At 49.0% G+C, this 19,530-nt stretch overlaps 8 protein-coding genes across 8 annotated transcripts; 3 read left to right on the top strand and 5 right to left on the bottom strand.

Annotated features, from left to right (window-relative positions):
• Nucleotides 1–112: 112 nt before the first annotated feature.
• Nucleotides 113–425, bottom strand: A1O9_02306 (uncharacterized protein; the record flags this gene model as incomplete). The annotated part of the gene is made up of 2 exons (XM_013407881.1): nt 113–266; nt 322–425. 2 exons carry the CDS (start codon nt 423–425, stop codon nt 113–115), a joined length of 258 nt encoding a protein of 85 aa, XP_013263335.1.
• Nucleotides 426–3,872: 3,447 nt separating this feature from the next.
• On the bottom strand, nt 3,873–4,277 carry A1O9_02305 (uncharacterized protein; the record flags this gene model as incomplete). Its single annotated transcript, XM_013407880.1, has 1 exon — nt 3,873–4,277. A coding segment is annotated over one exon (405 nt), but the record flags the coding sequence as incomplete, so codon positions are not given.
• Nucleotides 4,278–7,036: 2,759 nt separating this feature from the next.
• Nucleotides 7,037–8,038, top strand: A1O9_02304 (uncharacterized protein; the record flags this gene model as incomplete). The annotated part of the gene is made up of 2 exons (XM_013407879.1): nt 7,037–7,444; nt 7,496–8,038. The coding sequence occupies 2 exons, from the start codon at nt 7,037–7,039 to the stop codon at nt 8,036–8,038; spliced, it is 951 nt and encodes a 316-aa protein (XP_013263333.1).
• Nucleotides 8,039–8,396: 358 nt separating this feature from the next.
• Nucleotides 8,397–9,929, bottom strand: A1O9_02303 (uncharacterized protein; the record flags this gene model as incomplete). Its single annotated transcript, XM_013407878.1, has 1 exon — nt 8,397–9,929. One exon carries the CDS (start codon nt 9,927–9,929, stop codon nt 8,397–8,399), a length of 1,533 nt encoding a protein of 510 aa, XP_013263332.1.
• Nucleotides 9,930–11,140: 1,211 nt separating this feature from the next.
• Nucleotides 11,141–11,614, top strand: A1O9_02302 (uncharacterized protein; the record flags this gene model as incomplete). The annotated part of the gene is made up of 1 exon (XM_013407877.1): nt 11,141–11,614. A coding segment is annotated over exon 1 (249 nt), but the record flags the coding sequence as incomplete, so codon positions are not given.
• Nucleotides 11,615–12,367: 753 nt separating this feature from the next.
• A1O9_02301 (beta-glucosidase) lies at nt 12,368–14,224 on the top strand (the record flags this gene model as incomplete). The annotated part of the gene is made up of 1 exon (XM_013407876.1): nt 12,368–14,224. The coding sequence occupies one exon, from the start codon at nt 12,368–12,370 to the stop codon at nt 14,222–14,224; it is 1,857 nt and encodes a 618-aa protein (XP_013263330.1).
• Nucleotides 14,225–15,152: 928 nt separating this feature from the next.
• Nucleotides 15,153–16,869, bottom strand: A1O9_02300 (uncharacterized protein; the record flags this gene model as incomplete). The annotated part of the gene is made up of 3 exons (XM_013407875.1): nt 15,153–15,947; nt 16,009–16,682; nt 16,734–16,869. The coding sequence occupies 3 exons, from the start codon at nt 16,867–16,869 to the stop codon at nt 15,153–15,155; spliced, it is 1,605 nt and encodes a 534-aa protein (XP_013263329.1).
• Nucleotides 16,870–17,618: 749 nt separating this feature from the next.
• On the bottom strand, nt 17,619–19,328 carry A1O9_02299 (arylsulfatase; the record flags this gene model as incomplete). Its single annotated transcript, XM_013407874.1, has 1 exon — nt 17,619–19,328. The coding sequence occupies one exon, from the start codon at nt 19,326–19,328 to the stop codon at nt 17,619–17,621; it is 1,710 nt and encodes a 569-aa protein (XP_013263328.1).
• Between the last annotated feature and the right edge of the window lie 202 nt (nt 19,329–19,530).

Raw genomic sequence — 19,530 nt, 5'->3', positions numbered from 1 at the left:
TCGCACTATATGGGGCTGAGCAGGGCTCTCTAGGTCTTGGGTCGCCGGAGATCTTCTTTGTAGTATTGACGGCCCTGGTAATATTCAGCACCGAAAGGATATGTTCGGGGATTCATTGTGAAGACGAACAGGTTTTCTTGATATGCTTCTCAAACCAGTACAAACGAACAACAACGACCATTATGTGAATGAATCCAAGGTTTGTGACAATCGGAATGAAATAGATATAGAGTTGTTGATAGGTTTTGAGGGCTTTGACGTCAACTCTGTACCAGTCGGGAGTCAACTAAAGCCGTTGGTGTCGAAAGAAGACAGTCATACGTGTTTAGACCAGATTCGGTGGAACCGCTCGCGCCAAAGAAGAAAGCATCGATCACACGAAGATTGCCATATGGATATAAAATAGGGAATGAAAGAAGTGCCATGGTGATAATGTATGCATCTATGTTTGGTGAGCGAGCGACACGCATCAATCGTAACTAGAGCAAGCAACTGCTTACAGTGAAGTATGACGAAGTTGACTCGAGGCAGCCAGCGTGTGATGGCCATGATGGGCCACGGTATGTATGTATGTATCGATATCGAGTTCGCTGAGGGAAGCAGCTAAGATTCAGATCCTCGTGGCATTATATAACAGTGCTCTGAAGGATGGGCTACATCCCTTTGCCAAGGACAACTTTTGGGCTGCATAAGTTCCGCCTTAAAGATAAGATTCTGATTGGGCCATACACCCCTGTAGTCGAACACCCCGTGAGTCGAACACAGGGAGCATTGCCTCCGTCTTGCCGTGATAGATATCATTCGCCCAACTCTAGGGATGCAGCGCCCAATTACCCAATCAAAATTACCAGGACAAAAGAGCACCCCCACGTAGTGTTCGACTATCCACCACTCAGCCCTCGTTCTTCATCACGGGGGTACTTGTACCATCCACCCTCAACTAGTAATTGTTGAATATTACATTTTACATTCTATGCCTTGGGCATTCTGCGAAGTTGAAGTCATATTTTCAAACCCGTCGTGTGGTCGTCTGTCACCAAGGGGAAAACTTCTTACTGAAAATCGTGATCACAAGAGCCCGTTGCCTTGGCCGTAACCTCAGTGAAGCAGACTACCCTATTTTGCAAGGTATTGGCACCAAGTCTAGTCTCTGATGGCACGGCTCTGGCGAAGATTGGCGTTTTCGTATGCCAAATCATGCTTTCAGAGAGCCGCGTACTTCTCTCGAGGTCAACAACGAGGCTGGAATGTTTCGGTTCGGCTCTCTGGCAATTCAGCGAGGCTGCTCTGCGGCTGCGCAAAGTTTAATGCCCCTGACCCATTTGGTATCAAAAGGCTGAGACGGTTTGAGTTTGAGTTGTCGACTTACAACAGGGTCGAGGATGGAATAAATCACATTGCGCCAGTGACTATGATTCTTGTCTTTTAGTAAAGTCCCATCCATATACGTAGCCATGACCTACTCTTCTCAATGTCTCGATTGGTCCAAAGCATTCTGCATTTCCAAAGTCTGCCATCTTGAGGCTATCTATCGCTAGTCAGCAACATATTTTCCAATTTTAGGTGCCGATGGATAACATCCAACTGATGCATGCACCGTAGCCCAAGTATTATTTGCTCGAAGTAGGCCTTGACATGGGTTAGGTTGGGACGAATTCTAGCCTTAGTCAACCCAGCCCGGCGGGTTCTGGGTTCCTAAAAGTCTTGGCCCTATTTCAGATAATTAATAGTAGTATTCTTAAATTTTGGAAAGATTTTAAGATTTATTGTTTAAAACCCGCTTAAATAATAGGAAGAAGCTTCTTTCTAATTAGGAAGTCTTCTAGTCTACTTTAAAGTTCGGGTTACCTACTAGGCTCTAGGTTAATTTATTTCAATTTTAACCCTATACTAATGGCTTAGGACTGTTAGAAGAGTGAACCCAGCCCAGCCCACTGGGCCCAACCCATGTCAAGGCCTAGCTCGAGGAAATAATGGCATGCAACCGGTCAGTTGTCTTCACCAGTATACGAAGGTCACCACTAGAGCAAATTTCTCTTGTCGTGCTAAGACGACGACGCTTCTTGTTCTCCATTAGGTTCATGGTTTCCACGGTGTCCCGGCGCTGGAGTAAAGCCCTTAGCGAACCAGAGTAAGGGGCTAAAGGATCCCTAACAAATTTCAACACTCCGTCTTACCGGAACTTAAACTGGAGCCTAGATCTCAAAATCCCCATATAGACATAGTACTATGGAAGGGGACTCTGCAACAACGCAGCGCTAGTAGTCGTGCCGATAAAAGAATCCTCCCTTTCGAAAAAAGAAGAAGAATAAGAAAAGTTAATACCATTAGAAAATATTTTTTAATTATTTTTTGACATTTTTAACTAAAATATTGTTTTTAACGTTCCTATCTTCATAGGTTTGGAACTGATCTCTACATTCTAGAGTTAGGCACCATCTAGAAGATCCGAGGTGTTATTGGAGTAGCAGATAGAGTTTCCTTCAATCAACACATTTGAAATTATCCATCAACCCAAACTTACCTTGCTCACCCGCGCCTGTACTGTCCTAGTCATCACTAGTGAGATCATTAAGTTGCGCGATTAAGAACCTCCTGAGCGATCAGACAGTGATTACATCTTAGCAATGGTGTTTAATGATTTAAAAACTCTTTGGTATGTTCTACCTCACGAACCGGTAGCGTTGAATTTAGTAAAGTGATTCAGCAAATGATAACAGAGATCATACGCACGTACACGCCAACAATATCTCGGCATTGAGATCCGTACAGAAGACTGCGTCAGAGCTACGAGTCTAATTACTAGTCGTCGGCGCCGAGCGGGATCACGAGATTTTCTGGCAGCCTTGCTGCCTGCAATCAACTTGGAATTTATTCGCTGGCACAATTTATTTCTTGATTCAGTTGACCCTTTCTCGCTGGCTCTGTTGACTAGGAGGCTTGGATATACAGTCGAAGTGACCACAATTTTTTCACTGCTAGGGATGAGAATGATTTGGTGAATCCGAAGTTACGCACGTATTTTCAGTTCCATTTTGTTTGAGGTAGAAAAGGCTGAACTAGAATGGGAAAAAAACATGAGGGGGCTTCACAGCGGGTTACAGTTCCCAACACATGGCTGTCAACAACCAGCGTGGGTCGGGAAATCCAAATTCTCGATACGGCGATGTATCATGGGCAGCGCGCGTTTGGTACCCATTCCAAGAGAAGCTATTGCATTGCCTGGATCTGCACCAGCTAAAGGAAGGACTTGCTACTGACGGGCATTCCGACGCAACAAGCTCCTGTACTACAGGGATCAATCTCAGGGCTGTCTCACGTCGTCGAGATTTCGGATGTGTCATTATATCCTCCGGTAATCTAGGGTTTGAGAGATTGCCTGATATATGTTTGTTCACGTCTATCCCCCACCGAGCTCTACAAGCTTCGGGAACTTCATCGTCTTCTGGAAAATCTAATAAACAAAGTTCCCAAATATGACAGATAAGGTCGAATTATTTTCAGGTATTCCGCAACCAACCCCAATGGAGACCTCCTCTCTTGCAGCCAGTGGCTCGCGATATTCTTCAAGCTCTCATCACATAGCAATCCCTCTGGTTGTGCACTGTCTCTCGTCTCAAACCACTCATAAAACCGTTTGAGATTCGGCAAATCCATGGTCAGGTCGACTCCGTATAGTACCTTTGTAAACTGCAGCAGTGAGAATAATATGCAGTCTGCGATTGTGACCACGTTGCTTCTTGAGGCTTTCCGGAATCATTCGTTGTAATAGTCTTCAAGCCTGGCCAGACTCTTATTGCACAACTCGATTGCGACTTTTGCCAGAGAAGGATCCTGCTTATCTCTCATCGAGAACATACCACTTCCTTTCTCATCGAGAACATACCACTTCCTTTGTGACACGCTAAGGAGAACAAACTAGTGGCTTCGTCTGCCAATTGCATCATCTCCCTCGTTGTAGCCCTTTCTCTGAGCGTCGTTCCTCGCATGCTCGGTTGTGCAATCTCTGGCGAGTCTATATTTCTGTCGCACATATCTTCCAGATATTCTAGAATAGCGATTGACTGGTGGATAAACGTTCCATCACCAAGTGCAAGTGTCTGACCAGTGCCAGGAGGTTTCCCCGGTGCAGCCATTTGAAGTGTCAGAGTTGTTGAGACTGCTGTGATTTGCACCTGCAGATCGTTCGGGCTCAAGCATTTTTCCGCCAGGTATATCGTCACTCGTCGTGGATAAAGTTCTCCAGGGATAATGTAAAGTTCTAATGTTGACACCATGTTTGAGAGTACCCGCGCCTGCAATCGACTATGCTATGCCAGTGTTATATACGTTCGAGAAGAAGTGTCCGAGGTCTTTGAAAATATCCGGAGTCTTAAGAAAAGTCTCCGGGGACTCCGAACTTACTCCTATGTCCCATGGCCGTGTTGAAGAGGACGCTTAACTTCATTACATGGAAGCGATGAGTAGATGCTTTAGGCAATTACTTATCGCCCTGACTCCGAGGTCAACCCAACCCAACCCACGCCACTTTGTCATCGGAGGGTGGACCTCTAAAGTGGTGGTTTAAGACATCCACTTGCATACTTATGGACCGTTCTCCGATGAAAGAACATCCCTTTCTAGCTGCATGTGGTAGAAATTCTTCGTAATGCTGGATGGACTCAAGAACGGAAGGTCTTGAGGACCACGGGACGCAGTATGTAATGGCAATGGCTCGGGTCAACCCTATAAGACTGTCGACTTAGCTCGCTCCTGCCGGTGACTTTAGTGTCCTGTTCCCTTTGCTTCTAAACTTCCCTGCTTGGTCGTTGGCTCTCCGCGGCAAATCTTTCCACCTCTTCCATGTTTCCTGTTTTCCAAGCTTCCGACAGAAGCACGGAGAAGGAGGGCCGAGGCTATCCGTTCTGGCCTTCGAAGAGTTGCAGAGCTTGATCAGGTCTGGGTAAATGAGAGTCCAATCGAGTTAGCCAAGTACTAGGGTCAGAACGACAGTGTAGTTTCTCAATTGCAAAATCATGGTCGCATAGGAGAGCAGTAGGCCTTGGAAGAAGGCTGTTGTCACAGAACAGGAGAAAGGAAGAATCAGGCAGTGAAGAACAAACGAATGTTATAGGCCTTGGGTGAGGTAGTCAATCACAACTTGGGAGTGACGGTTGGTTGCGAGTCGAATGCACTGCTGACCTTTTCAGCTACGTCACGTGAGCTCACGTGCCACTTCCCCCAATTCCGGAGCACTCCCTTCCACTCATCTTGATCATGCCCTGCACGGGCCGAGGCCAGAGAACTTGCATATCAATCGTTTGCTCCATCCTCTCACAAGCCATTCCTCTTTTGTGGCAGGAACTCTGGTCAGCACAGCCTTGAATTGCATGCATAGCATGCATTGCAAGTTTCCCAGTCATACAGGCCTAGAACTTGTTTCTGAATTTTGCCGCCGTCACAACTTGTCTTTCAAAGACCCCGCCAACTCAACAACGCCAGAAGTTGGCTGAATTGCGGAATAACAACTCTTGATAGCGAAGTTCCCATGGCACGCACACATCGTCTCCTTTGACGCGCACTACCATATGTACACCGTGCATTAGCCGGTCTGACGCAATAGCTTTCTCCTAAATCAACTGACGACATCGACCCAAGGTTTGGTGCCAATACTCCTGATCACAACCAGAAGTGATATGCCACCATGGTCGATTCTGCAAACAAGCACAGAGGCTTCAAGAAGACATGTCTCCAATGTAGGACTCGAAAGGTTAGTAAAGGTGCCAGCTGAGCCTCTCCAACTCATAATCATTAGGTCCGTTGCGATGGACGTCCAGACTTCTGTCAGAACTGCAAACGCCTGAGGTTTGACTGTTCCTTTCAGCGATTGAGTGACAACTCAACCTACAGCAGGGGAGCCAGTACGGCCACGCAGATGCAGCTGGAGAAAAGGCGGGTTCCTACAGCTTGTACCGCGTGCAGATCACTTAAAGTTCGCTGCTCGGGTGAATTTCCCGCCTGTGCAGACTGTGTTCGAAGGAACCGTCATTGCGTTTACCTGGTCCTCAGCAAGGCCAGCGAAGTACCTCAATCTTCTGCTTCTACAGGAGGCGAAGCGCAAGAGCCCGGTGCTCTAAGGACCCAGTCGAACCCTGAGCCTGAGCTCGTGTCCACCAGATTGGAGGCAGGAGTGAGTCCAGCAGAGGATCTCTTGCCTGACTCCGGCACGGTCATGTCTTTGATAGAGGCCTACTTCGATCACCTCTATCCTCTGCCCTCTTACGCTTTTTTGCATCGAGCTTCTCTGATTCAAAGGTACCTAGCGGGGTCGTTGGAAGCCTGTTTAACCTTAACCCTTTGTGCAGCAACTGCCCAGCGTCTGAGAATCGAACCGTACTACCCAGAGTCTGTGTCGCGTTGGAGCAGATATGCTGAAGACGACCTGTGGCACAATATTGAATCCCCTTCGATCCCTAGACTCCAGGCACTTCTCCTTGTCATCAGGTATTTGATCGATGATGGCCAATTTTCAAAGGCCTTTATGATTTCAGCACTTGCCGCGAGAGCAGCCACAGCCTTACGTCTCTATCAAGAGAGACCAAACATCCATTTTCTCGCACAAGAGACTCGGCGACGGCTGATGTGGTCGTGCTTTTTGCTTGATGGTCATTTCTCAGTCGGACTTAGAGAGTATGAAATCTGTCCCCCGGACATGATTGACGTTCAACTTCCGTGTTCTGAAAGGGCGTTTGAGGATGGCACGCCTGTCGTGACAGCACCACTCCGAGGAGTCTCTACAAATTCTGTAGCATTACTCGACTTATTCGCTGCGTCTCTTCGATTGAAGGCAATCAGGAGAGACATCATGAGGTAAGCATACGAGCACCTTAAGAGATGAAGAGTAAAATTGCGGAGACTGACTTGGGTAAGATTGACACGGAGTCTCAAGTCCCCTAGTATCAGCCTTTTCGAGCTGATACACTCAGTCCAAAATTTCGAGGTTGAATTGCAAAGGCTCCATCAGAGCTTGACCGAGTCGGACCACTACTCATCACTCATGTTCTCTCAATCTACGGAGCCAATCCGGCTGCTAATGGTCCATCTGTCTTGGCACCAAGCATATTGTGATCTCTACCGAATATTCTTGCCGGGATATCGCGAAGCCGCGCCGTTCTCCATTCTACAAAAACTCGACGAACAGAAATCCATGGAGTGGCAAGGTCTATGTCTGCAACACGCTGTTGCGATCGTGCACCTGCTATCAGAATTCTCAGCGCAATGTTCACCCCCAGCGGTTGACTTTGACATCGCAGTTTGCGCTTATCATAGCTCCCGCTTGGTGCTCTTCATCGCGGCAAATACGTTTACGCAGAGGCTCAGTCGAACAGACGCTCTGCAACTGGCTCGCTTCTCCCAGTCCATTCTATCAAGATATTTCGTCGGATACCCGATGGCGGATCCTATGGTAGGCGAATCACGTACACCTAAAATGGGCCTGTGCTGACACTTTTATCAGATGAAGGAAATCGACGATACTATAACCCGGTGTTCCTGTGAGTGGACGGGAACAGGTACTCTAGAGCTTCAAGACATCGAAGCCTCTAATGAAGACTATGAAGCGACACAAGGTAGAATACGACGCCAGTTGGCCATCCACAGCTTAATCCGTCAAGCCAACTTTGAAGGTGACTGCCACGACGGGACCAGATCCGAGATCCGCCGCTCAAACGTGGAATTTCAGCTCAGCACAATGCCACAAAACCAATCGACTCTGACGGCTCTTCCCGCAAGAGAAATAGCGACACCGTTTGGAATGGCTCGCGTTGAGGATTCGCAAGGTGCAGGTGAGATTGCAACAGTCGAGGAACAATCAGGGCATATTCAGTCCGAGTCTGGCTCTGAAAAGCGGACCATGCCCAACGTATCGACCCCACACGAAAATCACAACCGTGAAGAGTGGAGAAATGACATGCAAGCTGTGTTCAATCCTTGGATGGGGTTCTCGGAATCCCTGGAGTCATACGGGCTGGCATTGTCTTTAGAAGACGACTATTTTTGAGATTCTTGGAGTTTTCAGGACTCCGGATGATTGTGGTTTAGATGTGCTATCCCCAAGGACTCCAAGCACTTGGGCGTAAAGCACATCTCCCTTTGCTCGGCAAGGCCTGGGACCGTTCTCTCCGACGTTCGCCCCTGGAAGCCGAAATACTATAGTCACGTGGTCAGAGCTCATCGGCAAATGAAAAATAAAGAACTTCAGCGCAAAATGCATGATATCAGTATTTATTGTGTTTAATCTCGTCACAGCTGTTACCAGAAGTGCGACTGACTCCTGTCGCAAAAAGCCTACTTCCAAGAGATGAATCAACCCAAAAGCCCATCCCCCCGAGCAACGAATGAACCTGATATGAGGCAACCTAACAGCCCAGTTTTACTGAAACACAGTTCTTTAGAGCGAGAGGCACATGGACGGGTTCGTCGCCGATCTCAGCCATCTTGTCCTCCAGTAACTTGGTCATCCTCCTGACGACATGTGCGTATTTAGATTCATGATAACAATTAAATAGTTCGAGTGGGTCTTCCTCACAGTCGAACAACTCCCAATCCCTCGGTTGTCCTCCCGGTCGAGTGCCCTCGAGGCCGAAATCCTCGTTGTACCAGTAGATCAACTTGTAACGTTGGTCACGAACACCATAATGTGCGTACGCCTCGTGGATGATGTCACGATGCATCCAATAGCGGTGATATGCTACTTGCTGCCAGTTTTCCGGCGTTTTCCCATGCAACAGCGGCCGAATACTGATGCCCTGCATGTACGAGGGCTTTCTGAGTCCGGCGAAGTCGAGCCATGTTGGGGCGAAGTCGACGTTACTAATGATGTCGGAACAGAGAGACCCTGGCTTAATTTCCCGCGGGTAGCGGATCAAAAAGGGCATCTGGAAACTCTCTTCGTACATGAAGCGCTTGTCGAACCACCCATGCTCACCTAAGAAGAAGCCCTGGTCCGAAGTGTAAATAATGATCGTGTCCTTGGCCAGCCCCTGCTCATCGAGCCAGTTCAGAGTCCGGCCCACATTGTCGTCTATACTCTGAATGGTGCGTAGATACCGTTGCATGTAACGCTGGAACTTAAATTCCGTTAGTTCATTCTTCGTGCTAAACGTGAAGATGGTGCCGTCGTCCTTATCAATTAACTTAAGTTGAGATACATCCTCTGGCGCTGGTACTTTCCGCTCGCGGAACCACGATTTAGATATCAACTTCGTGCCCACACTGTTTCCCCCGTCAGGCTGCACAAGGCCGAGGTCGTGGTATGTTAGGTCGTCCTCCACGCGCATCTTGGCAACTTTCGCTGCCTGTGCGCGGTTCTTATAGTCGTCAGTGAAAGTATCAGGCAGTCGGATGGGGTCTTCATAGAGATTCTTGTGCTTGTGGTCGCACTCCCAAGATCGATGCGGCGCTTTATGGTGGCACATTAAGAAAAACGGCCGCCTAGGGTCTCTATTCCGCATCCAGTCGATACTCTTATCCGTAATGATATCTGTAGCATAGCCTAGTTCGATCTTAGTCCCACTCGGCTCGATGAATTCCGGATCGAAGTATTCGCCTTGCCCTGGTAGGACAGACCAGTAATCAAACCCGGTCGGCTCGTGGGCTCCTCCTTCGCCTAGATGCCATTTACCCACCATCGCCGTTTGATAGCCCCCCGTTCGTAAGTGTTTAGCAACGTTAGGGATATGCTTGTTCAGTTTACTGTCGAGAGTCATAACTCCGTTGACGTGATTGTGCGTGCCAGTAAATATAGCGGCCCTCGACGGTGTACAAATCGAGTTGGTGACATAACAGTGGTCGAACCGCATTCCTTCCGTCGCAAGGCGATCGAGATTCGGGGTATTGTTGATTCCGGCACCATAACAACTAATTGATTTTGAAGCATGGTCATCTGCCATGATGAAGATAATATTCGGCCGGCGGTCCATTGCAATATCCATCTGCTGTGAGGCATGTATGCCACTGGCATCCCAGTGCTCATTTACGAGCATGGTCATTCACTTGCGTGGTACTGGAGGCGCTAGAAGGACGCAAATGAGCTGTGGCTGGTCACCGTCTGAATTTTGGTCAACCTGAGCGCATTTCTCTGGTTTTACACGCAGTGGCTCTTAAATGTTTGGATCGATGCCTGGGACTAGAAAAGGCACACCTAAAACGGTGGGTACCATATGTCTCCGGGAGTCGGTGAGACACGTCCGGGAGTCGGTCTATCATCACGGCTCGACGGGAGTCGGACGGCATGCAGAGCATGCGGGGGGGTTCCATCGAGTCCCTCTGCCCCATCAACCCCTCAGGCGTTTACTATCTAGGTCCTGGAAACACGGCTTGCATGTAGGTGCTAGGTTGCCACCATATCATCCAGGGGTCCTTGCCACTCTTGTGCTTTAACGAATAGACCTGCGGATAACAAATGGTTTGAAATGCCTCCCCGGCCATGCTTGAGAGCCGTGACAATGGTGAGCATGCTTTTGGTGGCTTTCGCTACTCCATAGAATCGACTTGTCCTTCTAGACATGTCGAACCAGCCGACCTTTGTCCTCGTCATCGAAGACAACTTCGGATTGAGTGACAAGTCCCCCTATGGATCCGAAATCCCACTCACGCTGGACCGCCTTGCTTGTCAGGGTGTTACCTTGACAGGATTTCACACTGCTTCTGCTTGCTTGCTCTCCTGTAGGTGCTATGCTCTTCTCTGGGGCCGATAACCATATTGTTGGACTTGGTCAGATGACAGAGTACTCGCGAAGCCCCCAATCACTGCGTAGAGACCGGCCTGATTATTAAAGGTATCAAGACTGGCGGGTGGCGGCACTTTGTGAGATCCTACAAGATTCAGCCTATTGGACGATGATGCCAGGGAAGTGGTAGGTTGAAATTGAAGTACTATGTAGTCAAGGAAGGTATGCAAAATGCAGTGTAGACACCTTGGATTCAAGAAGGGACTAGTCGAGCTAACCCGGGCTTACCAATGCATTTACTTACTTTGCTGGAATTGGTAACCACTATAACAACGACCTACAGCTCGAGGACGCTGTCACATCTTCCTTTCGCACGAAGAGACGAATTCTGGATGGAAGGAGACCACTTCCTCGGCCACCACGATGATTTGATAGACCAGAATCTTGCTAGAGTGGTCCGTTCCCTGGAGTCGACGGGGGAGCTGGATGATCCTTTCATACTAGCCATGTCGGACGACGGCGCCGAGGGTCAGCTCGTTGAGGCGCTCCCAATTATGCGACAACGTCCACTAGTGGTTGTACGGAAATTCCACAACAACGGTATAGATAATATCGGTAAGGCCAATTCATTTTTTTGGTACGGCCCCAGATCATAGATGAGTATGTGCAGCTACTGCCCCCTCGCAGAGGATACAAGGCTTGGACAACAGAAGGGGGGATCCGCTGTCCCTACTGTCATTAGATATCCGAAGTTCCAAAGGAGTTTAGGCTCCTTTCCGCACAAAATCTGTACAGTGATGGACGCCCTGGCTGATTTATTGGACCTGGCGCAGCTTGCTCACCCAGGGACATCGTCCCGTGGCGCAGAGATTGTCACTCCCCTTGGCAGATCCCCGGCATCGTATTCTGGCTAAATCTGTGGATAATGCCGTGATCCGAGGAGCAGTCTGATATCACTAGGTGGGAGCTCTTTGAGTGTAGGGCCATTCGAAATGGAAACTGGGAAACCGTATACATCCCGGAGTCCATAGGCCCAGACGTGTATGAGCTATTTCACTTGTTGGCTAGTTTGGGGAAGACCACAAGGCTTACCAACGAAGAGTCAGAGACTTTAAAGGAATTACTCAGTCCTTGTGCAGAATCCAGCGACAGGGCTGAACTACATAGCCCGGAAGCCTTCGTCAGAGGGTCCGTGAGAATGTAAGAGGAACGAGACGTAGATAACCTTTTACAAATCTACTTGATGGCGGACATAGTGTTCGCAGTCCATATCCCTGAGCGATTTACCGCTGCGGCCACTTTGACTCACCACACATCGTTCGACCTCCGATAAGATGACGGTTGCGGGATACGATCATTGCCGAGGGAAATGCCGTGTGTGGAGCGGTGTGGTGGTCCGAATTGATTTAACAAGATGGAGCTGCGACGCAGATCGAAAGACTTTTTGTCTACCTAAGGTCTTTGGTAACTTTCTCTCAGTTGGAACCTAGTGGCACTCCTGCATCAGATAAAACGTACCACAGCAAATTGGCCACATTCCAACACCAGTTAAGGCATAGCCACGTCTAGGCCATCTAAAATAAAAGCCACTGGACAAAATAATCACTGAAGCATTCACCATCGAAAAGCCAAATCTAAAAGTTTTAATTGACAAAACGATGCTCGAAAAGGATGATTCAGTTCATCTTAAAGAGAATATTGCAACAGAAGAGAAGTACAAAGACAGCAGCGCCCCCATCTCGGAGCGGGTGGCTGACCTCTTGTCTCGTATGACCCTGGCTGAGAAAGCCGGGCAATTATTCCACGATATGGTATTGATCCCGAACAATTCACCAAGCCAAGGGCCGATAAGAGTGTTGCCAAGTGCTGAAAGTAAAGTGAAGGAGCTTCATATGAGCCACTTTAACTTATTGGGCGCCGTGACCGACGCTCGCCAGGCGGCTATGTGGTATAACGCATTGCAGTCCTTCGTGCTCTCCAACACGAGGCTGGGAATACCTGTGACTATGTCAACGGATCCTCGAAATCATTTTAAGGAGAACATGGGCACCAGCACTCGAGCGGGAAAACTGTCTCAGTGGCCCGAGACACTTGGGCTGGCAGCGCTACGCGACGAACGCCTCGTGGAGAAGTTCGCAGATATCGCCCGCCGCGAGTACGTGGCCATAGGATTACGCTGTACGCTCTCCCCTCAGCTCGATTTGGCCACCGAGTATCGTTGGGCTCGAATCGAAGGGACGTTCGGCGAAGACGCCGACCTGTCTGGGGAAATGGCAAAGGCGTACATTCGTGGATTTCAGGGCAGCACCGATGGCACCATAGGCAGAGACAGTGTGAGCTGCATGACGAAACATTTCCCTGGGGCCGGACCACAAAAGGACGGAGAGGACGCGCACTTCGTGTACGGCAAAGACCAGGTCTACCCTGGAGGCCAATTTGAGTATCATCTAAAGCCGTTTCGCAATGCCATTGATGCTGGCACTAGACAGATCATGCCCTACTACAGCAAACCTATAGGGCTCAAGGGCGACTATTCAGAAGAAGTTGGGTTTGCGTTCCATAAAGCCATCATTACTAAGCTCTTACGGGAGGACCTTGGGTACAATGGGATAGTCTGTACCGACTGGGGTCTTCTTACAGATGCTGTAATTCTCGGTCAGGATATGCCAGCCCGAGCTTGGGGCTGCGAGAAACTCAGCGGGTTAGAGAGGGTTGTAAAGATTCTCGACGCCGGTTGTGACCAATTCGGGGGGGAGTCCCGGCCAGAACTAGTGATCGAAGCCGTGCAGAAAGGGCTGGTCACGGAGTCCCGCATCGACCAATCCGTGAGAAGGCTATTGTCAGAGAAATTCGCTCTCGGGCTTTTCGATAGTCCGTTTGTCGACGTCGAAGCAGCTGCGACAATGGTAGGTGATGCTGAATTTGTTCGAGAAGCCGACATGGCTCAACGGCGCAGCTATACTCTCCTTACCAACCGAGACGGTAAAGCTTTGCCTTTGACATTCAGTGATGTTCAGAAAAAGAAAATTTACTTTGAGAACTTGGACCACAGCATTCTGGCGTCAAAATACGGTTTAGAGATCCAGAGAGTGGCAACGCCTGAAGCCGCCGACATTGCCTTGATTCGCCTTGTCGCCCCCCACGAGCCACGCCCCGGAGGCTTCGAAGCAAATTTCAATGCAGGCTCTCTAGAATTCTCGCCTACAGAAAAGGCTCGACAGAAGGAAATATACTCAACAGTGCCGCTCAGCATCGTCGACGTCCATCTCGATCGTCCGGCGGTGTTAAGTGAAATAGCTGGCCAAGCGTCAGCATTGTTAGTCAGCTATGGTAGCAGCGCTACTGCTTTCTTAGACATAGTCTTTGGTGTGGATGGCTGTGGGCCAGAAGGGCAACTTCCATTTGATCTACCAAGTTCACAGAGCGCAGTGATTGAAAGCGACTCAGATGCTCCGTTTAGCACACGAGATCCTGCCTTCAGGTTCGGCCATGGATTGCGATATTGCTTAGAGTAACGAGCTGAAACTTGCTCGGCCTCCTTGCGATAAGGTCGAGTCGAGTGGACTACCTTGGCTTAGTTTTCTGGGGAGAGCTAGGTTCAGAACTCTGCAGGAGTACCTCTATCGCACTGCTGGGCCTGTACCGTCCTAACTCTCCGTCTAGCTATGTATAAGAGAGAAGCTGAGATATAGTTCAACTCCGTGTAGACTTCAGTTCAGCGAGCTTATCAGGTGTAAGGAATTTATTAGTTGTTCATTCGATTCGGCAGAATCTTCGTATCCTATGTTAACAATACGCACAAATCGGCGAACATTTTCCACAATCCTTCCTTTAGCACCCACCATAGGGTCGGCCAAAAGGCGTGTCATTTGGCCGGTAAAGCAAACCTTGTCGAGTAAAATTCTAGGATTTGGCCAGCATACTATCAATGCACCGTTGACCGCGATATATGAGCCAGCTTCATGACTCTTTGGGCCATTCCCGACATGCAGGGGTTCGTCTTATATGGCGTACATTGGTTTGAGCCACGTTTTCAACGGCAGTTGTCAATTGCCCGTCATGCATGAAATATCAGCCAAGAAAAATGGCTTTGTATGTTCTAAGCGAAGATTGACACTCAGAGAGGAGAATCAAAAATTGATACAACTATCTATCTTAAAGATTTGGGAACAAACATGCTTGGACTTTGAGACTAGACTACCAATTCTTCAAAAGATTTATTCAATCCTCCGACGTGACAGCGCAAAATGGAGCGCATCGACAAGTCTGTGGATGAATTTTGCCTTTAATCAAAATCACTGCTCATCGAAGGCCTTCGTACGTTCAATTTCTGTAAGCCCAACAGGGATATGTAGAGCGTTACAAAGGTTGTGGTATTCTTGGACAGTCTTAAATCACCCCTTCAGTTCGGTTGCCCGGTGAGGAACTTGTTCAAATATTCTCTCATACTACACCGTGGTTTTGTGGTCTGTGGTCTTCAACTTCTTGACTTTTGGCGCGTCCTTTCTCCACGTGCTCTATTTCGATGTCTTTGGCTTGAACTGGATGCTTTTCAAGACTGGTGACCAGAACCCCAATGCTGTGAGGGTCGGTGGGCTTCCAATCCTTGAATTTCCTCGGAGGCACGCCTGCTTCGAACATCTCGTTCACCTCCTCCAACGATCTATTAGTTAATTCGGGAAGGTAGAAATGTCCCCATAAGAGACCCAAGACGCCGAATGAGCCATAGATGAAGCCAACTTTGGCGTTGAGGTTTGCATGGCCGGGACCGAAGAGGAATGGGTAGCTGTAGCTGACGGCAAAATCGCAAACGAAACGGGTAAAATAGGTCAGGAAGGAGGTTTTGTCTCTCAGTCTCATATGAGGGACCTCGGCCCCAGTTACAGAGGATATACTCCCGAACGACATGATGTAGAACATTCCGTATGGGGCAGCGCAGGCAATAATACCATCTGCTCGCGTTTCAGTAACCTGAGTGGTTCCAAGGCCACCGATTGTCAGAAGAAGGGCGGTCATGATGGTGCCAGCCACAAGATAGAATCTTCGGCGGCCGACGATATCGACAATCGTGAAGACAATGATTGTTCCGAGCAAAGTGATAGCATTAGATATGACCGAGTACACAAAGGGGTCAAGTCGATTGAAGCTTTTGACGAAGATGGTTCCATATGAAGAGACGAAGGACTGTCCAGTCAATTGATTGAATGCACCGGTGAAGATGGCTATCAATGTTCGACGCTACGTCGCCGGTCAGTGTGGGGACGAAACATGCATGATTGGAAGAAGCAAAACCACCCACTGTGTTGGTTCCTTTGAATAGGTCAGCCCATTTGCCGCGCTGTTCACTCTCGTTTTCAATGGCGGCATGAAGTAGATTCGCTTCCCCTTCAGCATCATAGTCACTGTTCGAACCATGGAGCGTCTTGAGCCATTTTACAGCTTCCGACTTCTTGTTCTTTCGAACCAACCAGCGCGGGCTCTCTGGTATCAGCCAACAGAACAACAGCGTGAAAACTGGAAATGCGAAGCAGCTGAGAACGGGGTCCTGCCAGGAGTGGTTTCCTGGGTACGTCTTTGTTGCATTGCTAATGAGATGGCAAATGAATGAGCCAAAAATATGGCTGAAGACGTATGTGACAACCATAGCACCCCTGACTTGAGGCGGAACGATCTCCGCAATAAACATTGGTGCCAGGAAATTGTCCCAGCCCACCATACCTTGGACAAGCATGCGGCCTGCAAGGATTTGACCGTATGTCTTGGCGGTGAAGGCCACTGCAGTCCCTGTAATGACGAGAGACTGCATGGCAACGTATGACACTCTCCGACCAAAGTTCTCGGCGATCAAATATCCGACAAATGCACCGACACACTTTGCTGGAAGTCCCAAGGAATTGAGCAGGGCGAGATTATTGGCGGAATAGGTATATTTGTGTGTATTTTCGTTGTACTCGCCGAACAACTTTTGGAAACCTGAAAGACCGATCAGAACAAGGCACTCCCAAACGGTGAAAGCATACTCACTGTCCATGGCTTGTATGGACGAATAAATGGCGTTGTCAAAGCCATAACTGAAAACGCTCACGTTGATTACGAACAACGCCAGCAGGAGACGCCAACTCAGAGTCCCTAGGAGACGAAGATCTTTGATATTTGCCATGACTCGTCGTGCTGAGACGCGTGGGAGTTGAAGGAGTTTGAAGACAGTGAGAGTACGATACAGGTGAACCTTTTGGGCAAGCTTTATGCGATTTTATAACTGTGTAGATCCGCAACTTGTGGAGAAGATTACACCTTCGTGGGGAAGCCCCGTACTCTCGGGGTACGCTCCTTAGGATACCGTAGTGTGTGATCCGGCCCTTAACAAAGCAATATTCATTGCTCATTGAAGTCTTGTTTTTTGCCGTAGTCTGGTTAGTGTCTGAATCCTGGCTACACCGACTTCCGACCGACTCCCGTGCAGTTGAAGCTCGCTTCCAGGAGCCTCAGTGTCTTGAGCTTAGCCGCTTTCGGGCTCTATCATGTGAACCACACCGTACAATCGTGAAGTACAGCAACATTGATTTGAATTGACTACATGCTAGTTTGGGAACATCTCCAAACACACAGACCCGATCCGGTTCTCCTGCTTGCATCCGGTGATTCGATCCTGGAATGTGGATGCAAGATGAGAACAGCTGTAAACACCACTGTAGCGAAGTTCCTCCAACATGAGGTGATGGATCAGCAAATCTGGGATAATCACGCACCTGCCTGGACCTTCTTTCGTTTCGATTCTGCTTAAGAGAAGCGAGCAACTGATCAGAAAAAGGCGCTTCGACAATTATTGATAGCTGGAATACTGGTCTAGCTGCTTCAAGCAAAGTGATACCGTGAGTTGGCTAAAGTGACTGATCGCTTCCACGTGCTCTACCAAGCCTTTCCTGCTAGATGGACCTTTTTCAACTCACTCTGGTACATTTCATATGCATCGAACATACCAGTTTCCTGAAAATAGGTCTCGTAATGTGCAATCATCTCTACTAGCTTTTCGGGCTCTTTTGCTGCCAGATCATCAATCTCACCAAGATCCTTGCTCAGATCATATAGCTCCCACTTTCCTTGCCCACGCGGCGGAGGCAAAAAAACGGCTTTCCATGCCCCGAGGCGGACTGCTGCTATACCAAGCTGCTCCCACCCGACAACGTCCTGCTCACCGTCGTATACAGAAACGGTGTTGGACTTCGAGGCCGACAACAGTGGCCTCCAACTCTTACCGCGAAGAGAAGCGACTTCGCGGCCACGAAATGTTGGAGCAGGATGTTCGATCCCTGCAAACTCGAGGAAGGTTGGTAAGATATCCATGACTGTCGTGAACGTATTGTCGATGCTTCCCTCCCGCTGGGAAGGCATGCCCCGCGGGAACCTAACGATACATGGGCACCTGATACCACCCTCCGTGGTGTAGGACTTTGCGGCCCGGCATGGTGCGGTTGCAGCGCTTGCCCACTGAGGCCCGTACCAGACAAAAGAATTGTGGTTCCCCATATTTTCTAACGAATTATCATAGTACTTCTTGATAACGTCCGCTAGTGTTGCACCTGCGAGAATGGGAATGGCTTCCAGCAGTTGTCCCTCAGCTCCGTTGTCAGACATGAATACAATGAATGTGTTGTCCAGCTCGTCTGTAGATTTCAGGTATTCGATGACTCGCCCAACATTGACGTCGATTAGGTCAACCATGGCAGCAAAAATTTCCATCGCGCGACATGACTTGACCTGGTCATCCTTTGGAAGTTCAGCCCACGGCGTTGTTCCCAACGTGTGGAGCGGCGCCGGCACGACATCGCTTGGAACAATCCCTTTTTCGATGAGTGATTTGAGTCGCCGGCCACGTAACTCGAAAGGTCCGTCATCATACCACCCTTTATATTTTCTCACGGTCTCCGGTGGAGCTTGTAGCGGCCAGTGAGGAGCGGTGAAGGCGAGATAACCAAAGAATGGTTTTTCTTTCTCGTCTCCTGTACGTTCACTCATGTATTTCAAAAAGTAATCAGTAAACGTGTTGGACGAATAGAAGTCCTTGGGGAGGTCGCTCCCTCCGTCAATAAAATTATCCTGCTCCATCCAGATCCCATTGCCTTTCAGTAGAGCACGGGGCGTCTCCTTGGTATCATAGAGCTGAGGCTCATGATTGAAGTGGTTGCCGGCGCCAGGAAGCGTGGAAAGAACCTTGGTGAAGCCCCGAGAACAGGGCGCAACATCTTTGGTCATACCCAAATGCCATTTGCCGGACATTACGGTGTGATAGCCATTGTCCTGAAGGATTTCTGGCATCGCAGCAACTTTGAAATTCAGGTAACCCTCGTACCCAGGTCTATCTTCAAAGACGTGAGGAAATTTTCTCATTCGCTCAGCCATGGCTCCGAGACCAGCAATGTGGGAATCAGTGCCTGAAAGCAACATGGCTCTAGTCGGCGAACATGACGCAGCAGTGTGGAAATCCGTGAACCGCAAGCCTTCCATGGCCATCTTCATCAAATTGGGTGTTTCTATCTCCCCCCCGAAGGGCGAGGTATCACTGAACCCAAGGTCATCTGCGACGATGACGAGGAAATTTGGCCTCTTCGCTGAGGCCATATTTGTCCGTGAAATTAGATGAGGTAATTGATAGACGAAGGACCAGTTTCTATTACAACTTTAGTGTTTCCTGGAGAACTGGGTGTAGGCTTAGCAGAGGCTGGGGCATGCAGCCCCATTGTACTAATTTCTTTGAATCCTGGGCATCGATCGAACTTGGCGACCCCGGGAATCGGCACGGGAGTCGCACATCTGTGGGGAG

Source organism: Exophiala aquamarina (assembly GCF_000709125.1).
Source record: "Exophiala aquamarina CBS 119918 chromosome Unknown aczIA-supercont1.2, whole genome shotgun sequence".
NCBI lineage: Eukaryota > Fungi > Ascomycota > Eurotiomycetes > Chaetothyriales > Herpotrichiellaceae > Exophiala > Exophiala aquamarina.
This window is presented reverse-complemented; position numbering and strand designations above follow the sequence as displayed.